This window comes from Myotis yumanensis, unplaced genomic scaffold (genome assembly GCF_028538775.1).
Source record: "Myotis yumanensis isolate MYYU_CA2020_CCGP unplaced genomic scaffold, mMyoYum1.0.hap1 SCAF_18, whole genome shotgun sequence".
Taxonomy (NCBI): Eukaryota; Metazoa; Chordata; class Mammalia; order Chiroptera; family Vespertilionidae; genus Myotis; species Myotis yumanensis.
In genome coordinates, this window is record NW_027223769.1 from 10,730,700 (window position 1) to 10,746,937 (window position 16,238).

The 16,238-nt window shown below is 43.8% G+C and overlaps 1 protein-coding gene and 1 pseudogene across 1 annotated transcript in view; one reads left to right on the plus strand and one right to left on the minus strand.

Annotated features, from left to right (window-relative positions):
- ANKRD27 (ankyrin repeat domain 27) overlaps positions 1-16,238 on the plus strand; it is a 67,952-nt gene that overhangs the window by 44,871 nt on the left and 6,843 nt on the right. The window contains 3 exon segments of the mRNA XM_070398248.1: positions 5,175-5,297; positions 14,043-14,240; positions 15,800-15,919. Coding sequence (XP_070254349.1) covers positions 5,175-5,297; positions 14,043-14,240; positions 15,800-15,919 — 441 coding nt within the window.
- On the minus strand, positions 12,848-13,278 carry LOC138997272 (phosphoribosyltransferase domain-containing protein 1 pseudogene; annotated as a pseudogene).

Below are 16,238 nucleotides of genomic sequence, written 5' to 3' on the forward strand. Positions count from 1 at the left end.
GTGCTCACAGGAATCATTGTTCCTGTGCTGGGATCTCCTTGTCCCAGGGCTGACTGACAACCATTTCTGAGTCCCCATCAGCCTGGAGCACACTGTTTGCCCCACCCTGGTGATTCCCTGAGACCCCACCCCATCCAATTTGCAGCCCTACCCAAGATATTTGCAGCAGCTTTTCCATATGAATGGTCTGTCCTGACTCAGGCTTCAGACTTTGCTCAAATCTCTTAAACAAGCAGCAGCTGGCATCAGCATGCCCCAAACCTATCAATAAAAGGCCCAACACCTGGCAGCAGCACCAGCCTGCCTTGCTTCACAGCTGGGCCTCTCCTGAGTACTTCCAAACCCAATACAAATAGGAAGAATCTGCAGATCTCTCTGTAGCTCCTGCCAGGTGGCCCTAGGCAGTGGCTGACTTTGCACCTCCCAAGAGACCCAAGGGCCAGTTTACCTGGTGGATAGCTTCAAACCATACCAGATTGCACTCTACACATCCACAAGCAACACACTCAAGGGGCAGACTCAGTGAGCTCCATAGCCCTACTGAAGCAAGTCCTGCTCCATAGGGGTGTTTCCTGTACAGCAGCTCTCCCACTATAGTTGCAGCTGGTCCTCACAGTTAATTCGCCTGGAGGTCAATTCCTCCCAGTGTCACCAACAGCAATCAAGGCTCAACTACAACAAGACTGTGCAAATAGCCCACAAAGGGGAGCATCTAGAGTGCCCAACACAGGTGACTGGGGAGGCTGAGCCACTGGGCCCTATAGGACACCTACTACACAAGGCTACTCTACCAACTCCAGGAGACATAGTAACTCTACCTAATACATAGAAACAAACACAGGGAAGCAGCCAAAATGTGGAGACAAAGAAACATGTCACAAATAAAAGAAATAGGAGAGAGTGAACTACTGGATACGAGTTCAAAATATCTTTTTGATACCTTCAAGAGACTTAGACTTTCAAGGATCTTAGTGAGAATGCCAAAGACATGAAAAAGAACCAGTCAGAAATTAAGCATACACTAACTGGAATAAAGAATAATTTACAGTGATTCGACAGGAGAATAGAGGATTCCGAGAATCAAATCAACAACTTGGAATATGAGGAAGCAAAAAACCACCCAATCAGAAAAACAAAAAAAAGGAATACAAAAATATGAAGACAGTTTAAGGAGCCTCTGGTACAACTTCAAGTGTACTAACATTCTCATTATGGGGATGCCAGAAGGAAAAGAGAGACAGCAAGATATTGAAAACCTATTTGAAGAAATAATGACAGAAAACTTCCCTACCTGGTGAAAGAAAGACTTACAAGTCCAGGAAGCACAGAGAGTCCCAAACAAGAGGAACCCAAAGAGGATCACACCAAGGCACATCATAATTAAAATGCCGAGGGTTAAAGACAAAGAGAGCCTCTTAAAAGCAGCAAGAGAAAAGCAGTTACCTACAAGGGGAGCACCCATACAACTGTCAGCTGATTTCTCAACAGAAACTATGCAGGCCAGAAGGGAGTGGCAAGAAATATTCAAAGTGATGAATAGCAAGGACCTACAACCAAGAGTACTTTACCCTGCAAGCCTATCATTTAGAATTGAAGGTCAGATAAAGAGGTTCACAGACAAGGAAAAGCTAAAGTAGTTCATCACCACCAAAACAGTATTACATGAAATGTTTAAGGGTATTCTTTTTTTTAAATATGTTTTATTGATTTTTTACAGAGAGGAAGGGAGAGGGATAGAGAGTTAGAAACATTGACGAGAGAAACATCGATCAGCTGCCTCCTGCACACGCCCGCAACCAAGGTACATGCCCTTGACCAGAATTGAACCCTTGAGTCTGCAGGCCGACACTCTATCCACTGAGCCAAACTGGTTAGGGCGAAGGGTATTCTTTAAGAAGAGGAAAATGAAAAAAGATAAAAAATATGAACAATAAAATGGCAATAAATACATTTCAACAATTAAATCAAAATAAATGAATAAGAAATCTAATGAACAGAATAAACTGGTGAATAAAATAGAATCAGAGGCATGGAAATGGACTGACAATTCTCAGAGGGAAGGGGTGGGGAGGCAGGAAGAGATTAAACAAAGATCTTATATTCATACTAGTAGCCCAGTGCACAAAAACTCGTGCACTCGGGGGGGGGGGGGGCGGTCCCTCAGTTATTAAACATTTATCGGCACAACACTGACCACATTGGTGGTGGTAGTCTTGTCATAATGTGTTATATTATGCAGATGAAAATCTATTTAAACAGATTTGATGTAGATATTTTCAAAGATGGAAGAATTGTCCCTGTCCACTATTTTAGTTGATTCATATCTTCACTAATTGTCATCATTGCAAAGTTTTCAGTCCCCATATGGATTGCTGGATATAATAGGTCATGCGCTGTCCCTGTCCTTTGTAGTCTTTGTTACCTTAAGGACTCTAGTTTTCCATTTATATGTTTAAGTACCAACTTTACCGGCTTAAAAATGTAAGCTTTTAACACTGCTCTCTCTGTTCCGTATCATTCCGATGAAAAGTGGAGTTGGGTTGCAGCACAGGAGAGAAATTCAGAAGGGGAATATTGAAGTAATGACTGCAGTAGGAGAAGAGGGAACCTGTTTCCCTGGCCACAGGCGCTGGCGCCCTGGACCACAGGGCTGGCAGCTTCTCCGGGTGGCTGCAGCCTGGACCTCGGGCAGGTGGCTTGTCCGTCTCCTGGGCTGCAGTCAGCCGCAGGCACTGGCACCTAGACCAAAGGTGGGCGGCTTCTTCTGGCGGTTTCTTCTTCTTCTGTGCCTCCAGGGTGGGCAGTCAGTTATGTGTATATGTGTGTGCATGCAAACATAGGCGTGTACACGTGTGTATGTGGAAATCTGCTGGGCAAGTCAAAACCATAGAAGAGTTGCCCCCTATCTCTTAACACTACGGTGTCGGGTGAATTTCCCGCCAAAATATAAGATGGCGCGGGCAATTATTTAGGTTTCCCGCGCAAAATCAGAGTTAGTTTAAACACGTAATAATATTCACAAAACTCAAAACTAAAGACGTCCGGACACAAGAAGTATTTCTCAATAACTATTCTCTTTGCATGGTGAGATATCCAGGGATATCGGTTATAAAATGAGAAAATAATACATTGGTACCCTAACGGTATTGTATTCGACCAGCGCCATAAAGTGTTCTCTACTTACAAGGGATTTTTATGATACCTATTACCCCAATGGGTATGAAACGGTTCGCATACGCAGGTAGGTATCTTTGTGAACGGCAAACAAACAAATATTTGGTAATACGCAGTTATAATCGGCCCGAGTTTACACGTTTCCCGCACTCCACCGCAAATCTATATGAACCGAGTTAAGACGGCTCCCGCGGAGTACGCGCAATTCACGCGAGCCGACTTAACTCGTTTCCCGCAACCCAAGTGCTAAATCTTCCAGAGATATCCCCCACTTTTTTATTCTATCACTACTGGAGAGTCAGTATTTGCAGCCAGCCAGCCAGTGACTCTCTCAGTGTCTATTTCTGACTTCTTCTTTCTCTGTCTGTCTTCCAACCCCTAATCATATTTCCACCTGGATGCATCATTTTTACTCCCAATATGCTGTATAGAGAAGGAGTCAGGATGCTGTCTTCCCATGAATAGTACTCAGTAACAAACCAATTGCATTTTAGTTGGGCAATGCCCCTACCCACCCTTCAAATCGCTTCCACCATGCATTTCTGTTTCCCTTTCTGTTTGTTGGATTGTTCTGCTGCTCCTTCTCCTCACCCCACCACCCTTGGATCGTAATGTAAAATTCTTTTACCATGTCAAGAAATTATTAAAAATACAGGTACTTTGAAAAAAAATACAGGTACTTCTCCGAACACCGGCCGGGGGGTGGAGGCAGGGAAGAGGCGGCTGCCGGCGGCTGCCTCTTCCCTGCCCCGCCCAGCTTCTCCAGTCACCAGCCGGGGGGCAGGCAAAGGCGGCCCCGGTTCTCCGATCACAGGCCGGGGGGCAGCTCACAAAGACGGCTCCCAGGGCCGCCTTTGCCCTGCCACCCAGCTCTTGCCCGCCGCCTGGGTTTCCAATCACCGTCAGCAGCAGGCAGCTTCTTCCGTCCTTCCACTTTCGCCACCCAGCATTGCGCCTACGTATGCAAATTAACCGCCATCTTTGTTGATGATTAACCGCCATCTTTGTTGGAAGTTAATTTGCATATCGCCCTGATTAGCCAATGGGAAGCGTAGCGAAGGTATGGTCAATTACCATGTTTGTCTATTATTAGATAGGCCTAGAGGCCCGGTGCATGAATTCATGCATGGGTGGGGTCCTTTGGCCTGGCCGGCGATTGGGGCCAACTTGCCCAGTTCCAATCAGGGCCAATCGGGGCTGGCTGGCCAGAGGGAGGAACTGTGGAGGTTGGCCAGCCACCGGAGGTTGGCTGTGGGAGCACACTGACAACCAGGTGGCAACTCCTGTGTTGAGCATCTGTCCCCTGGTGATCATTGCACATCATAGCAATTGGTCGTTCTGGTGATTCCACCATAATGTTTGCCTAGGCCCGTGGTTGGCAAACTGCGGCTCGCGAGCCACATGCGACTCTTTGGCCCCTTGAGTGTGGCTCTTCCTAAGCCTTAGGAGTACCCTAATTAAGTTAATAACAATGTACCTACCTATATAGTTTAGGTTTAAAAAATTTGGCTCTCAAAAGAATTTCCAAGCGTTGTACTGTTGATATTTGGCTCTGTTGACTAATGAGTTTGCCAAACACTGGCCTAGGCTTTTGTTATATAAATAGGCATTACCTATGGACACAGACAATAGGGTGGCAAAGGCCTGGAGCAAGGTGGGAATCAGGTGGAGGGGCAATGGGGGGGGAAGAGGATATCTGTAATACTCTCAACAATAAAGATATTTTTTAAAGATAAATAAATAAATAAGAAAACAAATATAGAAGGAAAGAATCTCTAACACAAGCTACAGAAACAGTAGCTTAATCTCTCTATATCAGCATGAAAGGCTTTAGAAAGGCTTGCGCACATGTGACCCCTGGAATCTTTGTGAGCAGCACATCATTTTTTAGTGACTGCGGCCCTGATTTGGGAACAGTTAGAGAGTTTAAGGTACTGTATCTTGTAAAAGAGCTAAGGATGAGATTTAAGTTCCTATTTCTCTTTACTGTACAACCTCAGGTGCGTTACCTTTTGGAGTGGACAGAGGAGGACCTGGAGGATGTGGAGGATGCTGTCAGTGCTGCAGATCTTGAATTTTGTCACCCCTTGTGCCAATGCCCAAAATGTGCTCCAGCTCAAAAGGTTTGGCGTTGCTTCTGTTGATGAGGGTGGTGATAGGCGGGAACACTCTTCTTTGTCCCCTTGAAAACGATGTCTGCTTCTCAGCCAGCTAATTTCTGAGTGGCTGGTAGTGGGTCTCCCTGAGATGTGGTGGGGTTAGTTAGCTCAGGGCGGAGAGAAGCTGGCGCCAGTACAGGATCTGGCTTGGGCTGCCTGCTTCCTGAGCAGGCAGGTCAGTGGGCAGGGACATCCACATGTGCTCTCTGGGCCCCTGAGTCATAGGCAGGAGTTTACAAATGGACACGCCTGAGGGTCTCCGTCCATGTGGCCGCATTCCCCCTGGGGAGGCTGCACTTGAGGTCCATTGCCACTACCATTGCTCACGTTGGTACTTCCTCTGTGGCAGACACGTCCCCTGTACAATCCAGTTTCCCCTAATGGTAACAGCTTGCAAAACCATAGACACATACAATCCTTCACCTTATTGAGATATCCCATTTACCTGTGCTCGTGTGTGTGTGTGTGTGTGTGTGTGTGTGTGTGTGTGTGTGTTTAGTTCTATCCAGTTTTATCACATATGTGGCTTTGTGTACCCACCACCACATTCAAGGTACAGAATAGTTCACTCACCACGAGAAGAATCACTCACGTTGCCCTTTTACGACAACACCCACTTCTCTCTGTCACCCCCACCCCACCACCCACTAATCTGTTCTCCACTTCAAAAATGTTATATATGTAATCATACAGCACATAACCTTTGAGGATTGGCTTTGTTCTCTAGCATGATTCCAAGTTGTTGCATGTAGTTAACAGTTTATTTCTTTATTGTTGAGCAGTATTTCATGGTTGTATGTGCCAGCTGGTGTAACCACTCTCCTGTTGAAGGACGTTTTGCTTGTTTCTAGATGTGGGAAATTACAAATAAAGCTGCTATGTACATTTGTGTACAAGTTTTTGTAAGAACATAACAGTTTTCTTTCTCTAAGGTAAATGCCCAAGAGTACAATTGCTGACTCGTGTGATAATTACATGTTAATTCTATGGTTAGTTTTGTGAAGAACTGACAGACTTTCCCGGGCTGGTTGTACATTTTAGATTCCCACCAGCAATCTATGAGTGGTGCAATTTCTCTGCATCCTCACCAGCTTGTCTTGTCACTATTAGTTATTTTAGCCGTTCAAATAAGTGTGTAACACTGTCTCATTGGGTTGCAGTTTGCTTTCCCTACTGGGTGATGACATTGAACCTCTTTTCCTGTGCTTATTTGCCATCTGTATCTATTCTTCAGTGAAATGTCTGTTCATTTCCTTTGTCCACTTTGTTACTCGTTTCTTTCTTTTAAAAAATGTTTTTATTGATTCTAGAGAAAGAAAAGGGGGAGAGACATCAATTTGTTGTTCTACCTATTTATGTATTCATTGGTTGATTTTTTTTTAACATATATTTTATTGATTTTTTTACAGCGAGGAAGGGAGAGGGATAGAGAGTTAGAAACATCGATGAGAGAGAAACATCGATCAGCTGCCTCCTGCACACCTCCCACTGGGGATGTGCCCGCAACCAAGGTACATGCCCTTGACCAGAATCGAACCTGGGACCTTTCAGTCTGCAGGCCAACGCTCTATCCACTGAGCCAAACCAGTTAGTCATTGGTTGATTTTTTTAAAATATATTTTTATTGATTTCAGAGAGGAAGGGAGAGGGAAAGAGAGATAGAAATATCAATGATGACAGAATCATTGATTGGCTGCCTCCTGAACGCCCCCTACTAGGGATCGAGCCCGCAACTTGGGCATGTGCCCTTGACTGGAATCGAACCCAGGATTCTTCAGTCCACAGGCCAACGCTCTAATCACTGAGCCAAACCAGCTAGGGCTTATTGGTTGATTCTTGTATGTACCCTGACCAGGGATCAAACCCACAGCCTTGGCATATCGGGATGACACTCTAACCAACTGAGCTACTGGGCCGGGCTGTTGTATGTGTGTGTGGTGTTGTGTTGTTTTGTTTTTTTTTACTGTTGAGTTTTCAGAGTTCTTTATTTATTCTGGATTCCAGCTCTTTGTCAGATATGTGGTTTGCAAATATTTTCTTTTGGTCTATAGTTTGCCTGTAGCTTCTTCACATGGGTTTTCACAGAGCAGGTTTCTAATTTAGATGTCCAGTTTATCAGTTTTTCCTTTTATGGATTGTGCTTTTGTGGTTAAATGTAAGAACACTGTGCTTAGCCCTAGATTTCAAAGATTCTCTCCTTTTGTTTTTCCTAAAAGCTTTATAATATTACATTTAACAGTTAAGTCCCTGATCCAGTTAAATTTTGTACAGTGTGTGAGATTTAGGTTGCAGTTTATTTTTTGCCTGCAGATGTCCACTTGCTCCCGCACCATTTGTTGAAAGGCCATCCTTCCTCCACCAACTTGCTTTTTGGACCTCAGTGGACTGTGTATGGTGTGGGTCTATCCCTAAGCTCGCTATTCTGTCCCACTGATCTGTGGGAGCCACACAGGGCCACACCGTCTTGATTATTGCAACTGATAGTAAGACGTAATATTGGGTAGAGTGATTCTCCCTAATTTATTCTTCTTTGCCAGGATTGTGTTAGCGATTCTAGGGCCTGTGCCTTTTCCTATAAACTATAAACTTATCTATGTCTACAAAAAAACCTTGCTAGAATTTTTATAGGAATTGCATTAAAACTATAGATCAATTTGAAGAGAAATAACATCTTTACTATGTTGAGTCTTCATGAATATATTTAGGCCTTCTTTGATTTCTTCATCAATATTTTGTGATTTTCAGCGCAACAGATCCTGTCCATTTTGTTAAATGTATATCTAAGTATTTTCTTTTCTTTTGTGTAATTGTAAATAGCATCATGTACACAGTATGCACTCGTGTGCTAGCTCTCTAACTCAAGGTGTGTTCCATACTAAAAGAATTAATTTGACTTTACAAAATAGATATACGGGTGTTATGTTTCATATTGTAAGAATATACTACCTTATTTAAAAAGCTTTACCATGGGTTTCTCTAACCTAAGAATACTGAAATGACTATATTTTTCATTCACGTGTGGCTTTTCAGTGGCAGGTTAATGTGTACATTAGACTGTGCAACTTTTGTTCTGTTCCCATGGTGCCGGATGTGTACAGTCTAAAAACGTTTTCCCCCTAGATGGGTGGCTATGAAAAAAATAAGGATAAAAAAGGCAACTGATGTTTCAAAAGATATGAAGTAACAAAACCCCCAGGTCCAGTCAGTGAGTCTTTGCAGCTAGAAGCAGTTATTCCATCTCTCTTCTTTTCTTATTTTTCTATACTCTCTTCTTCACCTCAGTTCATTAGCTGTAACAAGATGCTTAAAACACATTACAATATCTGTTGAATTTATTGGATTAAAGTCTTATGTTGGCCCTGACCAGTGTGGCTCAATTGGTTGGAGCGTAATCCTGTGTACCAGAGTGTCTTGGGTTCAATTACTGGTCAGGGCACATACCCAGGTTATGGGTTTGGTCCCTGGTCTGGGTGCTAGGGGAAGCAACTGATCAATGTATTTCTCTCTCTCTCTCCTTCTCCTTTCCTCTCTCTCTAAAATCAATAAAAAAACCAACAGACCCAAAAAAAGCCTTATGTTCCCTGTTCATTTAAAAACTCTTATCTTTTCCTCTTTTTGTAACTTCTCAAAAAAGCACAAAAATTGCTTCATGTCTGTAATTAAATTAAAACTTCCCCCCAACCCCATTCTCTTCTATCCCACTGGTGTATATAGAGTTTTTAAAAACTCTTTATTGAAGTATAACTTACATATTATAAAGTACAGCAAGTACTCAAATAATATCCTATATAATAAAGAGGTAATATGCAAATTGACCATCACACCCTCACACAAAGATGGCCGCCCCTATGTGGTCACAAGATGACCACCACAAGATGACCGGCAGGGGAGAGCAGTTGTGGGCAATCAGGCCAGCAGGGGAGGGCAGTTAGGGGTGACCAGGCCTGCAGGGGAGGGCAGTTGGGGGCGACCGGGCTGGCAGGGGAGGGCAGTTGGGAGCAACTGGGCCGGCAGGGGAGGGCAGTTGGGGGTGATCAGGCCGGCAGGGGAGGGTAGTTGGGGGCCATCAGGCCGGCAGGGGAGCAGTTAGGTGTCAATCAGGCCAGCAGGGGAGTGGTTAGCGGGTGATCAGGCTGGCAGGCAGAAGCCATTAGGGGCAATCAGGCAGGCGAGCAGTTGGGAGCCAGCAGTTCCGGATTGTGAGAGGGAAGTCCCAGATTGGAGAGGCAGGCTAGGCTGAGGGACATCCCCCACCCCCAGTGCACGAATTTCGTGCACCAGGTCTCTAGTCTATAATAATAAAAGGGTAATATGCTAATTAGACCTGACAGCCGAATGACCTTCTGGATGTCCAGGCATCCTTCCTGACAAAGCTGGGGCCCAAGGGAAGCCTGCCGGGGTCCCGGGTCCCAGGTACCTGCGGGCGGCCTGGGGGAAGCCAGCCTGGGTCCCAGGTGCCTGCCAGCAGCTGAAGGAGGGAAACCCAGGTCCTGGATGCCAGAGGGAAGCCAGTGCTGGCAGCCAGGGGAAGGAAGGCCTATTCATGCATGAATTTTCATGCATTGGGCCTCTAGTTTCAATATAATGCTGATGAGATGCTACAGGAACGTAACTCTTTATATCAATTAGCCGATAGTAAAATTGGTTTTGTTATGCGTCATTTTGCTTAAAGTCACAGAACCTATCGATGTTAAGTGAGGACTTACTATATATCCATGTAAAGAATACAGTTTGGTGAGTTCCTACAGATGTGTGCACCCATGAAGCCATCACCACAATCAAGATACAGAGCATCCACATTACCACAAGAGTTCCTCATGGCGTGTGCAGCTCTGCCCTTCCTCCCTGTCCCCAGCACGGATAATTTGTCAGATGTACCATTGATCTGCTTTCTGTCTTTACAAACTCATCAGCATTTTCTAGAATTGTGCATGAATGGAACTGTACAGTACACACCCTTTTGAGTTTGGCTTTCTTTGCTCAGCAGAATGTTTTTGAGATCCATGCTGCATTACTAGCCCATTTATTTTTTTTGCTGGGTAGCATTTTGTTGAATATACCATAATTTGTTTATGTAATCACCTGTATACATTTAATATGTTTTTATTGATGTTTTAGAGAGAGAAATGGAGAGGGGGAGAGATAGAAACATCAGCTGAGAGAGAAGCATCAATCGGCTGCCTCCTGCATGCCCCCTAGTGGGAATCAAGCCCACAAACCTGGCATGTTCCCTGACCAGGAATCAACCAGTGACCTGGTACATGGGACAATGCTCAATCCACTGAGCCACACCACCTAGGTAGTAGTTGCCTGTTTTTGGCTTGGTGAATAAAACTACTGTGAATGTTTATGTACAAGTCTTTGTATAAAAATGTTTACATGACTAAATACCTGGGAGTATAATTGCTGGGTCATAGATTTAAGTGTATGTTGAACTTTATAAGAAACAGCCAGTTTTCCATAGTAATTATAGCATTTTCCATTCCAACCAGTTGTGTGTGAGAATTCTAGTTGCCCCACGTTCTTGTCAGCACTTGGTATTTTGATTTTTTAACTTTAGCCATCATCCTACAGTTAAGTGTGCAGGGGTATTTCATTGTTTTTCCCACCTACTTAATTTTTTTTTTTTTTTTTTTTTTTTTTTTCAGAGAGGAAGGGAGAGGGAGAGAAAGGAACATCAATGATGAGAGAGAATCACTGATCGGCTGCCTCCTGAATGCACCACACTGGGGATTGAGCCTGCAACCCAGGCATGTGCCCTGACCTGGAATTGAACTGTGACCTCCTGGTTCATAGGTCGATGCTCAACCACTGAGCCATGCCAGCTGGGCAGACAATGACATTTTTAATCATCAGAAAGTGAACTAATTTACTTTCTGATGATTAAACCAGTTTTAATCCTTACCAGTCACAGAAAATAGTGAATAATTAATTATACTATCAAAATAAATGGTTCAGCATTACTATTTGTTTGTTTTTATTATATGGTTTATAAATCAGGGAGGTTTTTTTTTTACCCTTTTAAGTATTGATTGACTATTCTATATCCACATGATTTATTTTAAAACCACTGTGAATAATAAGGTAGTTTCATGATAAAAATGAAGGTGAACTATAGAGGTAAGTAGCAGACAATTTGATGAGGTTTGACGAGTTAATTCAAGGTCTTATAACCTCCAGCAGCACAGTGAAGATACAGACTATGTCTAGCACCCCAAAATAGCCTCTCCTGCCCCTCTGTAGTTATCCCCCTTCCCTGGCCCATTTCAACAATCAACAATCTGTTTTCTGACCCTTTGGTTCTGTCCTTCCTGATTTTGACTTGCATTTCCCTGATAACTAAAGATGTTATTTTATGTGCTTATTGGCTGACCATTCACCTTTTCAAATCTTTTGCTATTAAAAGTTAGCCCAGGTGGTGTGGCTCAGTGGTTTAGGGTCGACCTATGAACCAGGAGGTCACCGTTTGATTCTAGGTCAGGGCACATGCCCAAGTTGCAAGCTCGATCCCCAGTGTGGGACGTGCAGGAGGCAGTCAGTCAATGATTCTCTGTCATCATTGATGCTTCTATCTCTCTCCCTCCCCCTTCCTTTCTAAAAATCAATAAGAGAATATTTTTAAAAAAATAAAAATAGCCCAACCGGTGTGGCTCAGTGGTTGAGCATCGACCTATGAACCAAGAGGTCAGCGTTCGATTCCCGGTCCGGGCATATGCCTGGGTTATGGGCTCAATCCCCATTATGGGGTGTGCAGGAGACAGCCAATCAGTGATTCTCATCATTGGTGTTTTTATTTCTCTCTCCCTCTCCCTTCTTCTCTGAAGTCAATAAAAATATATTTTTAAAAATAATAATAAAAATTAGATTATGTTATTGAGTTGTAAGAGTTTGGTTTTTGTTTTTTAATTCTGCTTGGCCCTTTGTCAGGTATACATATCACAAACATTTTCTCTTATTTGGTGATTTTTTTTGGAGAATTTTTATAAGAGTTTATTTGAGCCAAATTGGCAATATAAGCTGGAGAGTAAGATCTCAAATTTTCCTGCCTTTTGATTTTCATTTTTGTCAATATTTTATTGGAATGTAATTCTTCATAATTTATTAATATAATGTATAAAATATTTCACATAATGAGCAGTTAACTATTTACAAATATTCCATTCTCCCAGAAATTATGGGAGCTAGTTTAACCGAGTTCAGTAAATATGAAAAGTAAGCTCAGGAAAAAATGATGCTGATTCCTTTGTGAAGTTTTCCTCCCTTTAGCCTAATTCGTCTCAATGTGTCAACACATCTCTAGAGACAGTAAGTTTTAGTGGTCTGTCTTGGACTCTGGAGTTGAACATGGGTTTGAATATTAGAGCTTCCATTTACACACTTTTTTACTTTGGACAAGTTACTAAACATCTCAGGTCTCAGTTTCTATATCTTCTTGTGAGCTCCAGTAAACATTTAAGAGGCTTTTAAAACGTATTTCACGTGGCATTTTTGTAACAAGAGGGTTTTCAAGTTGTCTATTCCATAAAATTGCCACAATCAGATTCTCTCTGTTTGATCTCTTCATCCATATGAATGTATTGCCTGTAACTTTTTAATCTGATGAAATCAACCTTCATAGGGACAAATCTATCTGAATTTCGGCTGATGTCCTTAAGGTTCTACAAGATCAGCACAGAACCTGTAACCTTTTTAAGCACACACAGAACCAAAATGTCACAGTATCCTATGTCTTTTTTATAATATCCTTAGTCAGCTGCTCAGTTCTGTCCACAATGATGCCATGAGGTATGAGGACATACTCCCATCTCCATAATAGTACTGCGGGCGTGTGAGTAAGTTCAAGGCACACCCTGGCCAGTCGACCAGTTACTATGCCTTGCCCATAGTCTGGTGCTTCCTCACTGCTCATGGCCAAGTTTCTACCAGGGAAAGCGGGAAGGTTCATTTTCTTAATTGTCTCTTTCAGAGAGCATAGATTTACAATTTCTAAACCTAGTTTATCGAGGTTTTCTTTTATGTTTTTGCTTTTTGTCTTATCTAAGAAATCATTGCTTATCCCAATGTTGGAAATATTTTCTTCTGTGTTCTCTTCAAGTTTTATAGTTGTAGCGTTTACATTTAGATCTGTGATGCATTTTAATTTTTGTGTTTGGTGTAAGATAAGGACAGGCAGTTTTTCCACATATGGATACCCAGTTGTTCCAGCGTCATCTGTTGAGCAGACTTTTTCTTCCATTGGCATAATAAGGTACTATTTTAGGGGTTGCTTTCTTGAAAAATAGATGTTAATCCTTTGACTCTCATATCTTTTTTAAGTAGTTAGGATGGCCCTCGCCGGTCGCTCAGTGGTTAGAACGTCACCTCATGGACTGAAGGGTCGCAGGATTGACTTTGGTCAAGGGCACATACCTTGGTTGTAAGCTTGATCTGGGGCACGTGCGGGAGGCAACCAATCAATGTGTCTCACATCGATGTTTCTCTGTCTGTGTCTCTCCCCCTTGCTTCCACTCTAAAAATCAATGGGAAAATATACTCAGCTGAGGATTCACAAAACATAAAATAAATAAATGAAGTAGTGGGGATTCACCTGCGGGTAACCTGGTTCTGGATGCCACCGTGACCTTGAATTTGCTGAGGGGCTGTGAGGGGCAGATGGCTTTGGTTTCTTAAATATGAATGACGTTCTGTTTGTGTTTTCCGCACCTGTAGAAGCTGGCAAAGGTTCCTGCCAGTGGGCTTGGTGTGAATGTGACCCACCAGGACGGCTCCTCCCCACTGCACGTTGCTGCCCTGCATGGTCGGGCGGACCTCATCCCCCTCCTTTTGAAGCATGGTGCCAATGTGGCTGCCAGAAACGCCAACCAAGCTGTCCCACTCCACCTGGCCTGCCAACAAGGCCACTTTCAGGTACAGGTTGTCTCGGGCAGAGTGTTAGGGTGTTTGCTTGTGCTTAGAACAGGGGTGGGAACCTTTTTTCTGCCACGGACCATTTGGATGTTTACAACATCATTCACAGGCCATCCAAATTTGTCAGTTTAAAAATTAGCCTGTTGTATTGGTCAAACATTTTAATAACTCACCCTTAAAGCCTTGGCAAGGCCAGACCAAATGATTTTACAGGCCTTCCACAGCCCTCGGGCCAGACGTCCCCACCCCTGGCTTAGAACCTCACTGGGGAATGCTCCTAGGGACAGGGGTTTGACATGTGCCCCAAAGGACCAGCACCCTTCCTTCCTCCCAGCCCGAGATTCTGAGGTGCACATGGATGGACCACTAGCAACAGAACACAGAATCTGATGCTCCTGCGTGGAGCTAGCCCCTTCCCATTGCCCTCCCAGCATTCGGGCCTGACCCCAGCCCTAGCTCTCTGGTGCTTGGGTGTTGGTCCTCCGAGGTTCCTGCTGCATGTTAGCGCCTTGACGTTCCCACAGCGCTTGGTCAGTGCTAAACAGCTCAGCACTTTATAAAGTAGAGTACAGCCCTGGCCGGCGTTCTCAGTGGTTAGAGCATCAGCCTGCACACTGAAGGGTTGAGGGTTCGATTCCCAGTCAAGGGCTCTTACCTGGGTTGCGGGTTCAATCCCCGGCCCTGACAGGGGGCATGCAGGAGGCAACCAATCAATGTGTCTCTCACGTAGATGTTTCTCTCACTTGCTCGCGCTCTCTCCATCCTTCCCCTTCCCCCCCCCCCCCCTCCCTTTCACTGGCTCTAAAAGTCAGTGGAAAAAATACCCTCTGATGAGAATTAACAACAAATAATAATAATAGCCTGGCTGGTGTGGCTCAGTGGCTGAATGTCATCCCATGCACCAAGAGGTCACCAGTGCTATTCCTGGTCAGGGCACATGCCTGGGCTATGGGCTCAATCCCCAGGGATGGGGGTGTGCAGGAGGCAACTCATCAATGTTTCTCTCTTGTTGATGTTTCTATCTCTCTCCCTCTCCTTTCTTCTCTCTCTAAAATCAATAAATGAATAAATGAAAATTTAAAATTATAATAAGTAGAGTACAGCCCTCTAGAGGAGGGCCAAGAGATGACTGTGGGATGACTTACTTTTTTAAAGTCCCATTTTTTGTTTTGAAAATTATATTATTTCATTTTCCCTTATTCTAATGTAAGCATTTTAAAGTCAGGAACCATATTTCAGGTCTCCCACCTCTCTCCTATCATCTCACATAGTGCTTCAAGCATCAGCTTCCTCACCTGTAAAACTGGAGTAATAATTCCAGCTCTCTGTGGGGTAGATCAAATGATTAAATGAAGAAACAAGTGCCTGGCACACAGTCAACCCTCAGCAGATGTTAATCCCCCCCACACCTTTCAGCTGGTCTGTTTTCTCCCGGTCTAAAGAACCTGCTAGATAAACTTAGAGAAAAGTAGATAAACTTAGAGAAGAGTCAAAAGAATATCAAGCCACAGGATTTCTCCCAGACAATTTTAATTAAAAATTGTTCTTCTCTGGGCTAGGTGGTGAAGTATCTATTAGATTCCAATGCAAAGCCCAATAAAAAGGATGTAAGTGGAAACACACCCCTCATGTACGCCTGCTCCAGTGGCCACCATGAAGTTGCAGCACTGTTGCTACAGGTAAGGGCCCCACAGCCCAGGAGCTGCTAGCACTGGTCAGTGATGGCATCTCATCACTTGGTAAGACCCTGGCCATGCACTGCAGATGGGCAGAGCTTGCCCTTTGCTTTAAGCTGCCCCTGGGAGAGAAGCTTTGCATGAAATTTCCATACAGTGGTTCTCCGTGTCTGCCAAGATGCAGAGTTCAGGACACACACTGCTTTTGCTGAAGGTTTAGATCTTGCCTTCTTTACCTATAGGGTAGATTGAATTGTATTGAGTTAAGTTGAACTGTTACCGTTAGTGTGAGCTGAATGTCCTTTGTCCCTTTTTATTTTCT